Source organism: Symphodus melops (genome assembly GCF_947650265.1).
Source record: "Symphodus melops genome assembly, chromosome: 12".
Lineage (NCBI taxonomy): Eukaryota > Metazoa > Chordata > Actinopteri > Labriformes > Labridae > Symphodus > Symphodus melops.
In genome coordinates this window covers 7,053,292-7,073,511 of record NC_136702.1, presented here as the reverse complement: position 1 = coordinate 7,073,511, position 20,220 = coordinate 7,053,292, and the positions used below count along the sequence as shown (strand labels likewise).

General features: G+C 40.2%; 3 protein-coding genes across 8 annotated transcripts; all 3 read right to left on the bottom strand.

The window, feature by feature from the left end:
- Positions 1–254: 254 nt before the first annotated feature.
- cUnh2orf49 (chromosome Un C2orf49 homolog) lies at positions 255–3,268 on the bottom strand. 2 transcript variants are annotated; one of them, XM_079357274.1, is made up of 5 exons: positions 3,115–3,268; positions 2,800–2,948; positions 1,967–2,036; positions 1,790–1,873; positions 255–1,043 (listed from the first exon to the last, which is right to left on the bottom strand). In XM_079357274.1, the coding sequence occupies exons 1-5, from the start codon at positions 3,223–3,225 to the stop codon at positions 987–989; spliced, it is 471 nt and encodes a 156-aa protein (XP_079213400.1). In that variant the 5' UTR covers positions 3,226–3,268; the 3' UTR covers positions 255–986. The 2 variants fall into 2 exon arrangements, with proteins under 2 accessions (XP_079213400.1, XP_079213399.1); XM_079357273.1 differs by having other exon boundaries at positions 1,790–2,036.
- A 4,191-nt stretch (positions 3,269–7,459) lies between these two features.
- gpr45 (G protein-coupled receptor 45) lies at positions 7,460–13,281 on the bottom strand. Of its 5 annotated transcripts, none has more exons than XM_079357266.1 (4): positions 13,115–13,281; positions 12,946–13,046; positions 10,501–10,724; positions 7,460–9,585 (listed from the first exon to the last, which is right to left on the bottom strand). In XM_079357266.1, the coding sequence occupies exon 4, from the start codon at positions 9,474–9,476 to the stop codon at positions 8,316–8,318; it is 1,161 nt and encodes a 386-aa protein (XP_079213392.1). In that variant the 5' UTR covers positions 9,477–9,585; positions 10,501–10,724; positions 12,946–13,046; positions 13,115–13,281; the 3' UTR covers positions 7,460–8,315. The 5 variants fall into 5 exon arrangements, with proteins under 5 accessions (XP_079213392.1, XP_079213391.1, XP_079213393.1 ...); XM_079357265.1 differs by lacking the exon at positions 12,946–13,046 and adding an exon at positions 10,368–10,400; XM_079357267.1 differs by having other exon boundaries at positions 13,121–13,281.
- A 4,220-nt stretch (positions 13,282–17,501) lies between these two features.
- Positions 17,502–20,013, bottom strand: pou3f3a (POU class 3 homeobox 3a). Its single transcript, XM_079356895.1, has one exon. It carries the CDS (start codon positions 19,575–19,577, stop codon positions 18,303–18,305), a length of 1,275 nt encoding a protein of 424 aa, XP_079213021.1. The 5' UTR covers positions 19,578–20,013; the 3' UTR covers positions 17,502–18,302.
- Positions 20,014–20,220: the final 207 nt, after the last annotated feature.

Below are 20,220 nucleotides of genomic sequence, written 5' to 3'. Positions count from 1 at the left end.
AACAAATGTGAATTTTATTGAGACAGTTTATTTAAAAATTAGTTGGTACAAACATGACAATGAATTTGACAAGGATTAAAAATGCTTTGTTTATGTTGTTCCTGATGACATCATATTCACAGATAACTACAAAATCAAATGATTTATAATTATTCCTGTCAATTGTCTGAGTTATTAAAAAGTTTGATTCATACATGTGGATGTAAGCTCCCCGTTTTCTATTTTACAAAATTAGCAAAACACATCATCTCATTATGTTTCAACACCGCCATGCTTTTATTCTGAAAAGACCTGAACATTTTATAAAATAGCACAAAGGATTTAATAAATACGAACCTCAATGGAATGAAGTTAAATAAGAACAAAAATGATGTTACCATCTCAGCATGTTCAGCATAATCAGAGGTTGGATTTCTTTAAAGGTACACCAGAGAAATGCTGTGATTTAATCACTGCTTGTTGAACTGTACATAAAGCCTCATAGGTATGTCCATCACTTTCAAGTTCAATATTTCTTCAACTATAAAAACTATGAGACAGTGGCATTCGAAATAAAATCTCCCCATTAAAGTAATGAAACCACCGAAAACAATCTTCACTTCTTGCCCGAACCAAAATGTGTCCAGAAACAGAACATCAACAACCATCATTTCCATCAATTTATTTCAGAAAACAAGTTGTATTTTTTTCCTCTCGGTCTTCATGTGGGGGGACTTTAAGGAGAGATGCTGATCGTTCATGGTAAGGGCACTTGAGGTTGAAGGAAAGCAAGAGGAAGTTTATTCCATGTTGTTTCTATCTGCCTACAGCGCTGAAATCCAGAGCTGTGATTGGCCTTCACACAAGTTAAAAGGTTGTTTTTTATTTTATCCCAGTCAGTGATGCCGTCAGTGGGACAACAAGGACTGAGAGAGTAAGAGGTGGTTCACAACAACATTAAGGTGGAGTGTGGGCTCCAATCAGGTCTGTGTGAGGAGGGGCGTTGGTCAGGGCCATGTCACATGCTGGATCTTTTTCTTTGACTCTGGAGAATTCAGTGAACCCTGAGGAAATGGAAGGAAAACAGCAACATGAAGAAATTAATAAATCTACTCAACATATTGCATTCTGCAATGGGGGGCATATTTACATGTTCCTGTTATTTAATGTGCACTGTCCCTATCTTTAATAAATAAATATGATCCATTAAAAGCAAAACTCTTAATAATTCAATGTCATGATTTTGTCTATTTGCACAGGAAGAAATTTACTCAGATATGTTATCTGTGTACTAAACTCCAAAACATATTGGTGTCAAGTGGACATAATGAATAACATCAATGCAGTGTGTGACTAATAAATTGTTAATTGGAAATTATTTTTTGAAAAAATGCAAATTAAAAACTTATGGTTTTTAATTATGGTCACTCCTCTGCCATCAGTGTGTCAGGGTGTTAATGGGTAGGTGTGACCTGCCGTGTAAAAGTGCTAAACAAGCTCAAGTCTATTTACCATTTTGTAACCAATGATGTTCTAAGTATATATGCTCTGGTAGTTTATTGATTTATATATTTGTTCATCATTGATTTAATCCTACAATGGACTTGTAGTTACAACCCCAATGCGTGTCTTTTTTTCTCTTTTGGATGAGACATATTTTTGATACAAACCAAAAAAAAAAGCCATCTTCTTCTTCTATAATAAATGTTTGTATTAACATGCGTCAGCTGTGGTTTACACCCACACAACACAGATCAATTCAACTGAGATTAAACTGTACTACTAATTCTGAAAAATCAGAAGTTCTTACCGAGCTGTTGGCTTCTCGTTTCAGACTGGCTGCGTCAGGACTGTGATGGATGGATGAGGAAGGGGATGACGCGTTTCCAGATAACTTGCGGATGGGGTTGTACAGGTTAGCAGCAGGGGGCGGTTTTAAGCGGTCGGTGATTCCTGTTGACACAGAGGTTCCCTCTGGTTTCTTTACTTTTAATGGGCCTGAGTTGGAGGAGCTGCCGTCGAACACAATCAGAGGCCTTTTCCTATTCTGATCGTTACTGCGATTGAAAATAACGAAACAACATTCATTATTTTCATACTTACATGGATGTAATTGAGAAGCACAAGAAAGATAGATTTGTAGTGTCACATGGCATAATCTTTGTTCCAAAATACAAACTTTGTTTGACAGCTTTCTATTGCCCAACGTTAAAAAAAATCTCTTCTGAATCTACACATGGCAGCCTAATGCCAAATGTTCTGGTTTGGGACTGAAGGTTTAGGTCAGGGAACAAGGGATTACTTGCACAGCATAAATGGCAAACAAACAAACAAACAAACAAACAAAAAGAACGCGTGAACAGGCCTGCTGCCGAAAAGGTCTTGGCGTTTTGCAACTATGTCCAGCTTTATATGCGAGAGACCGGAAGAGCGGAAGAGCGATTAGTCTCCAGGAAAGACAACATTTAAATTTATTTTGGTGACCAGATTGTGGGTTTTCCTTGTTGTTTCCTGTACACTTTACCCCATGAATATGTATATATAGTTTATTGTCTGTATGTAAGTTCACACAATAAAAAAAGGGTCTTGGTTTGTCCCTTTTTGACTACTGTACAAAACATGGCGATCTCTCAGGCTGGTCGTAATGTGTGACGTAAGTTAACCTACAACAGGCTCAGGTCTTTTTAAATTATGTTCAGACGTTCTATTGTCCTTTACATACATGACCACATTACAAAAACATCGTACTGGGTATTTGAGTCGCTTAGTATCCCATTAAAACACAGTGACGCCCCTCAGGTATGCAGCTCTGTCAGTTACCTGTGTGACCTTTGACCCCTCCGGCTCTTCGCCATCCTCTGACCCCACCGGCTGTCGGGTAGACTCCTCTGCGGCAGCGGGATCACATGTTGGAGGTAAAGCTCTGTAAGTTGGTCCCGACTCTCACTACTCCTGATGCTGACGTGTTTCTAAATCAGAGAGAAAGCGTATCCCAACTCGACATGTCAGACAATGTTTACTGTGTTGTTCATAAAACACTGAGTAGCTATGTTAGCCTGCAGGCTAACACAGCGGTGTTCACTCTCTAACTCTGCATTCATTTAGACTGTACTCGTTTTAATCGAGGTAACTCACCTCTCTTAATATTAGCTGCAGAAAATCCCGAGACAAGAGCTCGGGGTGCAGTAATAAATCCACATCTGGGGTACAAACAGCCTTTCCATCATGTCCTGTGGAAGTCGCCATATTTGATGCTGCTTTACTCCCAGCATGCACCGCGATTCACAACACCCGAAAGTAATCTGGCCTTGACAAGTGGTAAAATTGTCATTTCTAATATTTGCATCTGGACGAGAAAACGTTAGTGTCACTTTTATTTAAGATTTAACATTTCAAACGTGTCTTTTGACATGACGGAACCTGTTAACGAAACATCAGCCCTTTGCTTCAATGTTATTTGTATTTTAATTGTTTTTTTTATTTATTTTGGCGAGCTGATAATAAATACATTGAAAAGCTTAAAGATGTTGCTTCTTATTAAGGCTTTTTCTATTACAACTTTGCTTCACTACACTCAGTTAAATACTGAAATGTTTTATTATAGTTTGTTCATGAAGGTAATGCAAAAAAACAAAAAAAAAACACCACTTTTTTTAGTTTCAAAAAAGTCCCACTGCTAAAATGTGTTTCCAACTGCTTAAATGTTATATTACAGTTAACTGGTTGGTGTTTGTATTTAAGACATCTTTTTAAATTGGAGTCAGGCATATGCGCATGACATAACACTTTAACTAGCTAATGAGGACTGGTTATAAATGATTTAAGAGCAGATATTATTGCCAGTGGCCCTTCAGTTTGTAGATGCTGGGCTCAATAGGTCATGTGTTTCAGTCATATCCTGTTGTTGACTGAATACAGGAAGACGCTGTTTTCAATCACATGCTGATTGAAGCATTGATCCTCACCGTGGTCCAACATGCAGACTCTACAAAAAGTCTAAGAAAGTTTTGCAAACCTAAAATCAAAACTGTGAGCCTGTAGTGCTTTCAGCCTGTCGTGAGAATTTCCTTTTACTCTCGAGAAGTGACTTTACAACCAGAGATTAGAAATGCAGTTAGACTATTTGTTAGATCAAGCTCTAAGTGAAAGGATTATGTTAGGACAGTAATGTGATGTAGAAGACACCATGGGATCTTAATTAAGACGACGAGGCCACGTGTTGGTTGTCATGTGCTGGAAACAGCAGAGTGATCCTTCTTTAACTGTTATTTACTCGTTTGTTCTTGTTGGAAACATTAAGGCACGAAGGAGGTTGACGGGGTGGATTAAGATTGACAAAATAGTTAGCAAAAAATTTTTCATTTTGAAATATAATAAATGATAAACAAATATATCATTTAATAATGATGATATAAGACACGCTGTTATTTTGATACTGACTTTTGAATTAAAAGAAGGAAAGCAGACTTCCATCATTTTATTTTCCAATATTTAAAAAGGTCTGCTTCACATCAAGTGTGTTCATGTTTTTCTGTCTGATTAGTCAACTGCATCTGTTTATCACTTGAAGAATCAAAGGACATGAAGACTGGAACGTTAACAGTAAAGTAACTTAAAGTAGTAAATATTTATCCTAGCAGACTTTAGAACGAACAATCTGAGTATTTATTATTTCCTCTGGTCATTCAGGAGATAGTAGAAGTTGCCTTTGTAATCTGGCCTTGACAATTCTTGACAAAAAAAACAAAACACACAAGACATCTTCACCGCCGTATTTTAAAGTAAATACAAGATTTTAAGATTTACATTTGATAGACTTCTATTATGTCACGCTTGTGTTTAAATATTTAAACAGACATGCTTAGAGCAGCTTTAAGTGGAAACTTTAAGTTTCATTTTGCAAAACATCTTCTGCTCAAACAGCTTTATTTCGGAGCTTGTTATCTGATCAGCTGACGTTTACTGCGTATGTCACTTTTATGAGAGCCACAGACTCGTGCTCGTGTTTAACTGTTTGAACTTCATCACAGCTAAATATGTGTTTTTTACTGATTTAATCTTTTATTTACACAAACACCCCTCCTAGGGACAAGTGCTGTGAATCACAATCAGCATCCTCTATCTAGTGTCTACATGAATATTGTATCTGTCCCTATGAGATAAACCGTTAAATGAACACAAAGAAAACAATGGCTTCTTTATCTTCCCTGAATGATGTGGTATTCAACTCAACACATCGAACAGCACAAGACGCAGTGATTTAAAACATTTATATGATAAATAGAGATGAATGCATTCAAAGATGAAGCATTATAGGAAAAACATCCTTCAATGCTTTTCAAGTTTCTGTCATTCCCCAATCGTAGTTTACTCAGCTCATGCCTCTCAGTTATAAGAATTTACAACATTGCTTTGCCTAAAGTGAACGTAATATCATTAGTTTTGGGACTGCAAATTTGACAATGTTGACATTTTAGCGTGTATTTTAATGACATTTTTTAATCAATTAATTGGGAAATTAATCAGCAGACTTACTGATAACAAAACAAGGTTGCCTTAAGCTGTCAAATTAATTGAGCAAGTGCTGTGACTCACTATCATCTAATGAGAGCATGGTGGGATTTCTTTTAGGGCCAGTAAAGGATGTGTGCAACTCACTCCCCCAACCACCACTGGGATTTGCTGATCACAACTTTGTCCGCTTAGTCCCCCTATGTCAAGTCTCAAGGTCTGGATTCATGAAGTGGTGTGCTGCTGGGATGCTATTACGCCACTGATGGGACATGTTCAAGCAGTCTTGTGGAGATTTAGGTGAACTTACCGATAAAACATGTTTGTATGCTGCTTTTTGTAGAGTCATGATCATCCCCTGTATTTCAAATCTGACCAAATCTGTCTAGGTGTACAGAAAAGAGAAATTCACCAGAGAGCTGCTTCAGACCTGCTTGAAACAATAAAAGACGCTAAAAATAACTAAATCTAAAAAACTATAAATCTAAATTAAAGTAGTTAATAAGACGCCTACAAACAATCTCGATTTAGCCTGGTCCAGGCTCATTCTTCAATTCAAAAACTGAGGTTGCCAATCAGACATTCAAGAAGACCAGCACCTTGCACAGCACCACACTGATGTCGAACAATCGTTCCTCGTGGTTCGAATAAATCCGAGTTTTGGCCATGATTTATTCTTAGAAGCATTTAACCAGGAGGACCTCATTGAAATTAAGAGTCTCATTTACTCTTAATCCGGTCTTGGCTAAGAGGGGCATCAGATAACATCTGTAGCGGTCTAATTAAATCTTGCGTGAGATATCAGGGTCAGATCCGTGCAGGAACACCATATAACTCAGGTCTGGAAGGATGCTGTGGTAGTCCCTGTTACCAGAACTAGTTTCTCTAAAGGTTTAAATGATTTTAGACCAGTCATCCTTACATCTATGTCATTGAAAGTCATTAAAAAACTGGTCAAGTCAGACACTCTCAGGAGAACTGAGCATGCTCTTGATACTATGCGGCGTGCAGGCCACAGGCTTTGTAGACTGTTTGACGCCACAGTCATCTTGCTGAATTTGCTGGTTAAACATTTGGAAAGGGTAGGGGTCCCCTTCTAAGACTGATTGGCTGGATACTTTACCTATTAACCAATAGAACTCAGAGAGTGAGGGTAATCAGAACCCTATCTGAACATCTCTGCTCTTCAACAAGGATGTGTGCTTTCACCACTTTTATTGATCCTTTATACAAATATGTGCCGCAATACACCAAATTAACAAAATATGCAGATGATTGTGTTATAATTAAGCTTCTACGGGTCAGGTCTTGCTATGGGAGAGAGAGAGAGAGAGAGAGAGAGAGAGAGAGAGAGAGAGAGAGAGAAAAAAATTTACTTTATTGATCCAAAGCTGGGAAATTGTGGAAACGAGTTGGTCCCAGCAGCCATTATTTTGTTGAGAAAGTCATAGGATATGTGTGTATCATGTTGGTTTATTTTTCTCTTTTCTGCTTGATGTGGTTGTTGGGAACTCCATTAAGGTTTTCTATGGAGGGACAGAGATAGCAGGCCAGGAAGCTGATTGAATTCTTTGAAAAGGTTAATTTATGGATCTATTTTAGCGTTCCTGACTCTGTAACTTTTACAGGTTACTTTTACCAATTTTGGGATTTTATCTTTGCACTTTTACACGTCCACACTTTTTCCTATGAAAGCTGCATTTGCACATTTTATACGTTGCGTATTGGCTGTGCTTTAATCAGTATATGCGGCTCTCCCTGCAAACAAATATACCTACAGGTACAAAGAAAGAACTCTGAACCGGAAAGTGATCACATGCAACCGGTGTACCTCCAAATTGGCCCAAGTTTTCCTTGTAAGAAAGCCTGCTTCCTGTGTGAGAGTTCAGAAACCTGTGCACAGAGTCCTGGATCACTGCAAGCACTTGATTCATTCAGCAGTTCAAATTAAAAGACGGAATGCAAGAAATCCAAATCAGTTATTCAGTTTAATAGATGAGACTATGGCGACTTGGTCGGAAATGAAGCCGACTTATTTTGCAACAGAGGAACAGCACCATCTTCCTGTTTAGTGCAGCAATACCACCTCTATGTTGTTGAGGCTGCAGATTGTTGTGATGGTCTTTAGGTTTAAAGGCATTCATACACATACCTCAAAATAAGCAAAGAATCATTTATCAGCATTAAAAATCACATGTTCAAAAGGTTAGACAGTGTAAAAGTGTAGTCCCAACACTTGGAGAAAAATGACTCATGTGCAGACTCCTCCAAAGAGTGAGTCTGATTCATAAACCCTGTTTACTGTGTATTCGTATTCAGTGAGGTACATAACTACATGTTTCAAGTTTCCCAGTGACACATTTCCATTATGTTACAGTACAATGGAAATGTGTTTTACATATAAGCCCATCAAAATCAATGTGCCCTCTTATAACTGTATTTATTAACCACTTTAATTCCTTCATGACACGGCAACACATTTAAGTAAAAAATCACAGCTTGATCACATTTACGGTTTAACGTTACACTTTCAGAACTTTGTGTTTCAGCATATATCATCCTGCCAACATTTTACCCTGTCAATATTTTTTTCTTGTGAAAATTGAGCCTGAAAAACCGAATGAACTGATACAAGTGAAGGTGATGACGTTATATATCTTCAGCTGACAAAATTCATTCATTTAAGATGTTAACAACCCTGTTTTGGTTTTTTTTAAAGGTGAACTTGAGTAGCCTCTGGTTGCTCACGATGTAAAAAAAAAAGTAAACCTCAAAAACAGTTGCCAGCTGCAACATAACTGGCTGGTTTTTGCATCTTTGTCGTTTCACACCGCTGACTGCGACTCGCTGCATACGTAGATGTTACTCGGCCTTACTCTCCGGTGGCTCCTGCCCGGCACTCTGGGACACAGTCTGCAGCTCTTGGGGATGAACTCCTGACAGGCCTCCCTGAACTTCCTGATCCTCCAGCAGTAGATCACCGGGTTGAACACCGTCTTTAGGTAGCTGAGCCACAGAGCACCGATGCTGACGGGGTAGAAGATGGAGCTATAGTAAAACCGCCGACTGAACACGGCTAGCAGGCTGACCACAGTGTGTGGCAGCCAGCACACTGAGAAACCCACGAAGAGGATGAGGATGGTGGTGAAGGCTCGGGTCTTGAAGCTCATGTCTACCTTGATCTGAGGCGGCTTCTGCAGTCCGGTTAGTCTCATTTTGCTGACCTGGTTGAGGGCAGGCAGGCAGGAGTGCTCGCTGGTGTGGTTGTGGATGCGCAGGGTGTTGCGGCGCACTGTGTTCAAGATGCACATGTAGGAGTACAACATGACAGCAAACGGCACAAAGAACACTGCAACTGCCAACAGCACTGTGTACACACGGTCTGCAAGAGAGTCACTGTATCCCAGCACACACTGCGGCGCCCAGGAACCCCCAACCCCCGCTACACCCGTCCTCCACCCAACTATAGAAGGCAGAGACACACAGAAACTCAGCACCCACGAACCTGCAATTAACAGTTTGGCTCTGTGCGGGGTCAGCTTGTCCTGCCGCTGCACGATGATGAGGAAACGGTCCACGCTGATTATAAGCAGTATGGACACCCCCTCCAACACAAACAGCCAGTACAGCATGATGGACGCCCGGCAGAACTCGCTGCCGAAGCTCCAGTCGGCGGTCGCCACCGTGACAGCAGTGAATGGCATGCAGAGCAGCGAGAGCATTATGTCCGAGAAGGCCAACGTGGCGAGGAGGAGGTTAATGGCAGAGCGCATGGCCGGTTTCTGGTAAACAATCAGGCACACGACCGCATTGCCGAGGAAACCGATGGTAATCATGAAGATCATTATGGCAGCCAGGGTGACACGCAGGGTGACTGATATGACCGGTGAAGGGGCGGCGGACGGGGGACTTTCTGCTGCCTCCTCTGCTCTGTCCGGCTCCATCAGGACACAATCCTCCAGCATGCTTTCATTACAGAAAGCCATTGCTGTTATTATCTCTGGATATCAGCAAGGAGGAACTTCTACATGATTGTTCACTGTTTTAGAGGGAACTCTGAGTTTCCTTCCAGAAGTCGTTCCTCCATGGCAACATCTGAGAGGAAAAAAAAACATTCACGTAAGGAGTTTGTTTTGAAGTCCAAACAGAACAACATGCTGTGAATGGTGTTAATGGATGACTACGAGATGTGTCACAATTTAAATTCTGTGGGAACTGATCAAAACAACGACTCTACTTTATAATTCAGACATTCTCAGAATATAGATTTGTTTTCCCTCTTTCCTAACCGAGCTATTTATCTTGTATCTTATCTTGTATTTGAAGAAAAATAAAATGGAGCTCTTCATTGACAACCATGTCTCGACAGATGTGTAAGCTTATTATGCCTTTTTACAGTAATGTTTTAAAAAAAAAAAAAAAAAAACTATGTATCTTAGAAATAAACTCAATAATACTGCTCTTTATCAACTTCATGATACTAACATGTTAGATTAATAGTGGAAAACATTGGGTAAACATGAATTCATAGACTGGTGTGGTTGTTAAAACAAGTTTAAATCCGAAAAATCTAATTGCATGTAACCTTAAAATTCTAATTAAAACCAAATTGTGTATTTGTAGAGTTGTGAAACCTCTATTGATTTATTCCATGAGTGTGCTGTTGGTCTCCTGTAAACATGACATAACCATAAAGACACTGACAGACTGTCTCGTTAGATCAACAGAGGAGTTCAGCTGCTCTATAATCACTTGTAAATGTTAAACAGTGAGAGGTGGAGTGACGTCTTCATGATGCACACTCAGTTACATAAACCACAGCAACCAACCCACATTGACAGGTACAGTAACACAGAGCACAGAGAGGAGCTGCTTACCGGTCTCAATGAGCTTGATGATTAACAGCCAAGCTGCGATACACATGGAGGCACAAACAAACATTCACACCACCTTCCATCTCAACACGCAGTCCTTGTAATGCCTCACACACTTTAGTATTATTGTACACACCCATGGTGTTGCCGGCCCTCTGTTGACTCAGCAGAAGCTCAGACTCTTATGCAACATGGACATGTCACAGAGGCATCCTCAGGTCGGGACACTAAAGGACACCTTCTATTGTTATGGCTACCACCTCTGGCTCCTCGTAGTAGGAGAGTGTGAAAGATGTGTCACGGTCAATCCAACACCCAGGTCTCAGATGTACTTCTCGCAGGTGGACTGGCACTCAGGAGCTAAGAGACAAGAAGGCCAGTTAAGAGTCATAACATCCACATTGAATGTATTTTGACCACCGGGGGGGAAATAGTGAATATATGTGATATTTCTAAAACACACAGTCTGACTAGTCATAGTAATAGTAGTCAAATCAAAATGTGAAAAACTGGAGGGAAATTTGGCCCTATTTCAATGTAAAACAAAATACATCATCTGTTACACAACCTCTGCTAGCATTCAACCTCGTAGCTAACATCCCTTCAGTATTATATCATATAGGAAGTAAATGCTAATATTACTTAAGTAAATCATTAATCTCATGTTAATATTACTTTAGCATCGGGCTAGTAAGGAACAGAATACATTGCTAACATGTACTTTAGCATTAGGTTAGTCAGGTCAGGAAGTTCATTCCAATCTAATGTAGCTTGTATGATATTTTACAAGCATTTGGGCTTCCCATCTAAAGCATGATGTTGATGGAAGTAGACCCAGTTGTCCAGTGATCCGATTTGCTAGCAGACGAAGTCTAGATCATAAGTTGCTCAAAGGTAAAAACAAAAACAAAAAGCAGATAGGACTAATGAGATATTTTTTGGTTTCTTAGATCTGGATAAACCAAAGTATTATTAGCTTTTTTTTTAAGGTAATTTGGATTAAATTTGACTCTGCAGAAGACTCAGTGCGTCCCAACATCCTATCGTGTGCTCCAGTGTTTTCTTTACATTTTGCCTATGTGGAGAAGTCCTTCCATCTATTTTTGATGTCTTAGGTCCTTCTCTTACATTATCCCTACAATCTGTCTGTGGAGGGGCTGAAGTGCAAGAATTTCCATCAAGGATTTGGATCACTTTGATCCCAGAAATCAGGATTATTCTGAATCAAGCAGAGGATGGCTGGATGACAGGAACAATATGTCATAACAATATTAAATTGGTCTGATCAAACATTTTTACAAAGCTGTTAATACATTTTTTTTTTTTAAAGTTTGCGCTTGAATTGCTAAGTCATGTTTTCTCACCAAGTCTGCAGTGTGAAGTCTCATTTAGATCACAGGTGATACAGATTTGCTACAGTATACTGAAAAAAGTCTGCACCTGGAAAACTTAATTTTGTCTAATGGTTTCTCAGAAAAACTATGACAAAAGTGAGCTGTATGTCCCTGGATAATGAAAATGGATTTCCAATACTGGATTGTTCTCATCAACATTTCATCATTTTGCCTAACAGGTCTGAGATAACTGACCTTAACGGTGCAACTCAAAACACAGATGAACCACAAAAATCTAGGTTTGATAACAAATATGATCAAAACGTATCATTTTAACTAACAGGAAAAAAAATACTGTAGCTACACTCATTCACAAAAACATATAGCCTGCATATAGTACAACTGGTTGTTGCTGAGGAAACAAGGTCACCAGTTCCATGGCAACAAGCAGCCAATTCTCTCCACAGGATTCAGAAAAAAATACTTTCAACCAAGACTTGGCAATTAAATAGACTGTGACAAGAAAAAAACATTTTAATTAAATGTGTAAAAATGATGACATACCATCTTACAAGCAGCTGATAATTAAAAGTGTGTCACAGTGTTTTCTTTTTATCCTTTGATGCTATAAAAAAGCTTGTCATTAATGATAAGGCTGTATTAGTCAACTATAGAAAATAAATCTGGTTTATAGAGAATTCAGCAAAGACATACAATTTGAATCATTAGGTTGATGTTACCTGCTTTATAATAAAAACATTAAAACTGGGTCAGCTGAAAATTGCTGGATTGTCTTAATAAGCAACGTTGCCCTGCAGGGGGCTCCTCACTGCTTGCAAAACCAAAACAGGTGGTTTTGCTCAGCTGCCGTGCCCAGCTCAAGGACTGATGATGGTAAATGAAAGGAGACAACACGCACACACACACACACACACACACACACACACACACACACACACACACACACACACACACACACACAAACACACACACTAATATTGCAGTATGCAATCTGATTTTAAAAAAGACTCGTAGGCTTACTATTCAGATCAATTGTTTGATGCAGATTGGTGTAAGCGTATTTAAAAAAAATGAAGCAGTAGCTTAACACATTTTCCCTCTAATAATTCATTATTTCTTATTTATTTACATGCAGTACCTTTTGAGAATATTTTTGAGAGCACCATCACTCAGCTTGAACAATATGTTCTCGCATTTTTACATATAAGCCAGTTTCTCCTCCACACCTGTGTTTCTGTCAGAGGAAAGATGCTCTTTCGTCATAGCTGCATCGCTGGACAAACAGTGTAACGTTTACATACATGGGTGACAGTACAAGGAAACATACCTGTTAGGGGTTAAAACAAATAAATCGATACGTTCTTTAATCTCTAATGGTGATGTAAAAATACCTACCTTCACGTTGTATTTTTGACAGAATATTCCGTGTTCGTGTGGCGCCGAGCTCGTTTTTCTCTGCCTGTTCATATCGAGTTTTTCCCCTAAAAGCTCCCACTTTGATCATGTTCCTGTCGTATCGATCGCCATCGTGCCGCCGCCTGCGGATGATACTGACGCCAGAGGAGCAGGTGGTCACTCATTTAAAGGAGCAGTGCGCCAATCACATCTCTCATGAGGCTGGAGGAGGCTATAGTAAAGATGTTTTCTCATCACCAGCATGTTTTGTAATAACACAAACAATACAACAGAACACGTTGGGAGGTTTAGAATTAAACTCATACAAGAAGACTTTAGAGAATTGTAGGTTTGAGCTAATCTATCTTGCAATCAGTAATACTGCATTTTTACAAAAGCAAGAGGAAAACTCAAACCTATTATGGTGTCATAATCACAAATAATACTGTAAATATTGTGCATCAATTCTAGTCGTTCTTAGCCATCCAAATATGTGCGAACCCGATGAAAAGCCAATGTCTGTTCAAAACAGCTACATTTACAGCAACGATCTAAGACATCGACAAACCCTCATGTCCGTTGAATTTCGATAATTTACACCTCTGCAAGAATATCGGCATGATAAATGTCTATAATTAGTCCTTTGATGTGGGGTCTTTTCATCCCGTTTTGGACAATAGTCTCACTCTCACATTTAAGCTTAGAATTCAGTTTGTTTCTCCTCATTCAATACATACCTTTTGTAGGTTAAAATTATAAATATCAATATATGATAATTATGATAATTTTGTGTTTTATCATAGACTAAAAAAGGATCAGCGTCCTCTGAAGGTTTGAAATTCTGGAACATGCACTAGGTTTTTTGTCCAGTAGATGGCAGCATTATTCCTTACATACAATATGGCCTTTTAGCTGTTCAGCATTTTTGACACCTTGATGTCGGTATGTTGAGGTTTTAAAGAATGTTTTTAAAGTTGCAGGCAGCACCTCTTGTTAGCTTTAAATAATCATTATACAATGTAGGACTGAGTTCATATAATGATAGAACTCTTATATTTAAGAAAATAGGTTTATTACGAATACAATGCTGACTTATTCTTGATATTCACGCTGTTTTTTAAAGGTAGTTTTATTTTCCATACGAAAACTCCACACGTAAACAAACACACTTGGTTACATTCACACACTCAGCACGCACGCAGAGATTATTTTCATGGGCATGCTTGTCTAAATTGGCATCATGCCCATGTGTTGAACATGCCCATCAAACGAGTTCCACTCCACCAGGCTGGCACATGCATGCTCATCACGTTCAGTGGCACCCACACAACAAGCTTGCAGCTGAGAGAATTCATTTCTCCGTCCATTATTCCACAGATGTTTGCTTTAATTTCTTCCTAATGGAGAGGCTTTGGTACCCCATCATTCACAGAAAAGAACTCCAAACAAAATGATAAGAGCAGAGGAGGGGGAAAAAAAGTCACAATTAGATTTATATTGTTTTGTTAAATTCTGTGTGTGGGTTATATGGTTCGGTCTTTTTTTTTTTTTACATTCACACACATAATATATGACCATTAACATGAAATAAAATGTCCTTTTCTGTCAAGTTCATTTTCTTGTGGCTTTAGGTAGAAGACGAGAGTTTTTCACACTGAGTGAGCCACAGTGTTGTTAATCAATGTTAGACTTTCCTGGTTAAACAATCTCCACAATTGAGAAAATCATTAACACCAAAGAAGAGTGGGAACTGATGATGTGCAACCCACAGTGCTGTAGTTGTAGATGAAAACGTAGCTGTTAAATACTTCTTTGAAAAGGTGTGTGTGTGTGTGTGTGTCTGTGTGTGTGTGTGTGTGTGTGTGTGTGTGTGTGTGTGTGTGTGTGTGTAGGTGTGTGTGTGTGTGTGTGTGTGTGTGTGTGGCACAAACAAGTAGCATTGAAGAGGGGATTATCATGCAATAATTGCTTTATGTAAAGTGACTCTGAACAGGGCTTTAAGAGCAATTATGAGCTATTATATCAGCAGTTTTTATTGGAGGAGGTAATGACATGGTAAGTGTTTGACTACAAACATTTAGTGATGCAAGAAACAACACTACAATTAGGAATTATACCGCTTGTAAGTAAGTATCAAGTAAAAGCATGTACTACAAGATTTGCTCTCATCTTAAGCACATTTTCACTTCATATGTGCTCAGCCATTTCTGTTCATCGAGGGTTTTTTTGAGGGGGGTCAGGTTAGTGTAACATCATCAGCCCATACCTTCGGATCCCTGTATTAATATTCAGGGAGAACACATCAGTGGCGTGTGATGACAAAACCTCTTTAAAGAGTTTTTTTCTTATCCCCCCAATTCCAGTCTTATCTCCCATCTTTACATCACTAAGCTTTCAGAGGATCACACCGCAATCCCACAAGCTTAGATTCTGCCTCCATTTTTATTACAGAACTTGGGATCGTGCAGCTCTGTAGGAACCCAACATTTCAAAATGCAATTAAACGAATACAGTGAAATATGGTGACATTCTGCCAAATCGGTGTGATCTAACTGTGAAAGATAAGAGCATGTTTTTTTTGCTTTTCTTTAACATTGTGTGTTCTACATGTAGACCAAAACTTGTTTATTCGGTATAAGATTCTGTTTATTTTAGCTAAGTGCCAAGTAAATTGAGGCTGATAATCTTCATATACAACCCCAAAGAAAGTCTGAAGTCAGTTATAGGTCATTTTTGATATCTTTGTTTGTATGTAAAAGCATTGTTAATCAATTCTGTCATCTTGTCTCAAGCTAATCAAAACGGCTCAAATTGTTTAGTTGTTGTTGAGTTTGCAGAAACTGGCATGCATGGTTTTATGTGCCCGATAATACTCTCCTCACTTTTCATAGGAATTGTACTTCAGGTGAAATACTTATTACCCCAACTACCTTTTGAATCATTTATACACTTGTGTCAAATAGATCTATATTTCTGAGGTATTTGCACAAACATTTATTTCAAATGACGAAGGCAGACGCATGTAAAAGAAACTACCCATTCATACCCGCAGACTGCTATTTATATCCCACAAGACCAGAGTTTACTTTAAATCCTGCCAATGTTCAGTGAAAACACACACACACACACACACACACACACAGCTTGAACACCTTTTCACTTATTTGTGCAAAAGAAACAAACACTAACTCTAATTCAAAGGTCAGCTTTTGCAGTCTTGCATTAACTTTTGGCTTTTTTGTTAATTTGCTACTAGCTGACCTTTGAAGTTTCACCACTTCTGTCTTCTTTTTAAGTGTTTATCTTTTTATAATCAATTACATATTTGATCTACTGTGTCTCTGTTTGTGTCTGTGTGTGTGTGTGTGTGTGTGTCGAGTAGACAGACAGAAAGAAGGAACCCAAAGACGGCCTATCTGCCAAACCCATCATCATCTGTGGCAAAAGATCCGCTGCCTCGTGTCGCTCCATCTCGCTGTCACCTTGGCAACCGCTGCCGAGGTGAGCTGCCAGCTGGGATAGCCGACCTCTGCTGGCTGTGATCCACAGAGCTGCAGTCCATCCATAGCTTTGCTTGACGATGTATGTATGTGAGTGGACTGATACGCAGTATGGCACATGGAAATGTAGAGGAAAACTTCAACAACAGACTCGTGTGATGAGTTCAGTCAGTTTCAACAGAGTCAACCAAGATTCACTTGGAGAACTTGGAGGCATAAGAAGTGGGAAACAGTGCTGGCTTTTGACAGATGACGCTGTTGAGATTTATGTTACAGCATGCTGATAACTTAATGAGAGGTTTAGGAATAGCTAATAACTATATTTATTGACTCATTCTTCCAATTTATTTGATTGAATAATGGTTTCATCATGAGAATTGAGAGTTTCAAAAAGCCCTTTTGCCTTAAAAGATATATATCAATCACATCCTGCTTTATTGGACCTGGACCAGTGGTCCAAAACGAAAAGTTATTTGAGTTTATGATCAATTAAGGGATAAGAAATTCATCACATCTAAGAAACTAGGACGTGCTAAGCTTGCAGAACTTGGCATATTTGCTTTATACAGTGACTCAAATAATTGATCAACTATCCAAGTTTCTCCACTGTTTATTCAATTTCTTTTCTTTAATGATGGCAGAGTCATACTGGCTCTCCAAAGCTGAGGCACAGCAACAAAAATCTCTTTTACAACATACTAAAATGTGGTGCCTCTTAGAAGTTTTGTATGTAGCTTATGGGACAATGAGTTGACTTTAAATATGACATGTTGACACTTTAAACTGTAATGTTCAATATGAGGATTTGTAATGAAAAGCAAAAGAACACTTTTCAAATAGTTCACACCTAAGTTTTGTGTGTGTGTGTGTGTGTGTGTGTGTGTGTGTGTGTGGGTGCGTGTTAATGTCCTTTAACTTAACACAACTCTTTCATTTTTGGTCGAATTTATTAAATAATTATACTATTCCATGAAAATAAACACAGTGGAAAAAAAATAAATAGTCCAAAATCATCACACAGGAATACACAGCAGAATAACTTTTACATGATAAAGTTGAGTTTAAAAAGTAAGTTTGCTATGCAGGAAAACACAATAATGCAAATATTTCAAATGTATTTTGCTCATGTTAAACTGTGCCACAACTGAAATCAACTGACACACAACACAGAGTGAGAAACACGCTTAAAGGAAGGGAAATTATTGCTCATTTAAAACGACTTTATGCTGAATAAAACAGATTAAATCATTGTCTTTCATTAAAGAAATACTCCAGCCTGCATGTGGGACATCAGAACCTGCAGCTTTACAAGGGAACTTTTATTTTTAACATTACAGAGAAACGTAAATAGCTTGTCTTTGATCTTCTTGGCGAATCTGATCAAAACTCCTTCTGTGGGCTCTTACATTTGGCAATACATCCTTGAATAGATTGCAATTATGCTTTTAGACATATTGTAGTTAAGCTTTTCATGTCCCAAGGACTGATTCTGTGCGCTAAAAAATACCCGGAGATGCATCAAAGAAGACACAGGTCCTGCTCTGAATGAATGAATTCACAGCATCATTGTGAGTCAAATGTCACGTGAAGCTGTGAGAAAAGTTACTCAATGAATGATAATCAGAAGGAAACGTGAAGTATTTTGTATTCAAACACTTGCTGGTCAGGTATCTTTTGATGGACTATTTTCACGTGTCGCTGTACATCCTCTTGCAGTCTATGGAGGGTGACGGTGTGTCGGGTCCCATGCTGCCCACCTGTGAATATGCATCCTCCGGGGTGCGCGGCAGTCCTGGCGGCGTCATACGTTTCTCTTTCTGCCTGCGGTTGCAGAACCAGACCCGAACCACCTCCTTCTCCAGCTGCAGAGTGTCCGCCAAAGAGTTGATCTCCTGCGCGGAGGGTTTGGGACACTTGAGGAAGTGGCTCTCCAGCGCGCCTTTTACGCTCACCTCGATGGACGTGCGCTTTTTCCTCTTCCGGCCCTGTGTGGCAATCTTGTCGATGCTGGTCGGGCTCCCGGTTGTGGAGTCGGCCTCCTCTAGCCATTTGTTGAGCAGAGGCTTCAGCTTGCACATGTTCTTGAAGCTGAGCTGTAGCGCTTCAAACCTGCAGATGGTGGTCTGTGAGAATACGTTTCCGTACAGCGTGCCCAGGGCTAAACCAACGTCCGCCTGCGTGAAGCCCAGCTTGATGCGTCGCTGTTTGAACTGTTTAGCGAAATGCTCCAGGTCATCGGAGGTTGGAGTGTCTTCGTCTGAGTGCGGCTCGTGGCTCACCCCGTGGTGCTGATGATGATGTGCGTGGTTGTTATGGTGGTGATGGTGATGATGGTGGCTATTGTGGTCCAGCTCCGGGGACCCACCGCGAACCAACCCCGCGTGCATGAGACTCTGGCCTGTGTGCGAGCTGAGCATCCCGTTGACAGTAAACCCGCCGGGCTGAGAGTAAATCAGAGACTGCTGCTGCTGCTGCTGCTGCTGGTGGTGCTGCTGTCCCTCACCGATGCTTATGTGCGAAGCAGAAGCGCCTCCCCAACTTCCCGCGTGCGCTTGATGGGCTCCAAGATGTGGGGACCTGTGGTGCAGAGCAGAGCCTGGATGGAGGTCCTCTCTGTTTCTCTTCACGTCCTGCGGCTGGGTGCTGGAGGGCCAGGGGGAACCCGACTCGGCTGCTGCCACAGCAGCTGCGGCTGCTGCGGCTGCCGCATGAGGCAACGATGTCACCCACTGATGGGCATGGCTCAGCATGTGGCTCCCGTTGCCCCCAACCATGGCACCCTGCATGAAGTCACTCTGCACCATCTTCACTGAAGGGTCCCCTCTGTAACCTGAAGATGTGACAGCGGGGCTTCCCGGCTGCATGCCGCCACCTCTCCGGTCAGAGTGGAGGACCGGGCCGGATAAAATCCTGCTGCTGGCGAGGTATGGACTCGAGGTGGCTGTTGCCATGTCCCAAAGCATAAATGTGAAGCTGTATTTTTCTCTTTTGAAGTCTCGGTTAATTCTAATCCATTAATAAAGTCAGTCTAACTCAGCAAGAGCGACAGAATTACGTGATTGGCGAAAAAAGTGCGAAATCACTCCATGCAGGCTCAGATGCTAATCTAAGTCATAAAGCAGTTTGCAGGTGCAAAGAATTGTGTGACAAGTACACTTTTTAAAATCCCTGTGCTCAAGAAAAACCCCCAACTTTCTTCAAAACTTTTCTCTGTCCCGGGTGCTCCGCTGTGCGTAAACCACAGACCTGGTAATATGGGGGAAAATACCGTCTTCTGTCCAAACTGAGAAGCATTTGAAGCTCCCACTTACTGTCCGTGTCGTTAGAATCAACGTTTAACTGCGATAAAAATGCAAGACAAAACTTTAAAAAATTCCTGGTCCACTCGGTTTCGCAGACTCCATCCGCTCTACTTGGTGCGTCCTCTGCAGAGCGAGGGAGACAAGCATGTGTGTTTACGTTGTGCCAAAGCTGCGTATTCCTCTACCATCTCCATCCAATTAGAGCAGAAAGCCTCCGAAGAGCTAACGCTGATTGGACACGCAGACAGAGAGGAGTGTGTGTCTCGTTCGAGCCTCGGGTGCACAAAGTTAGAGCTGCAGGGAG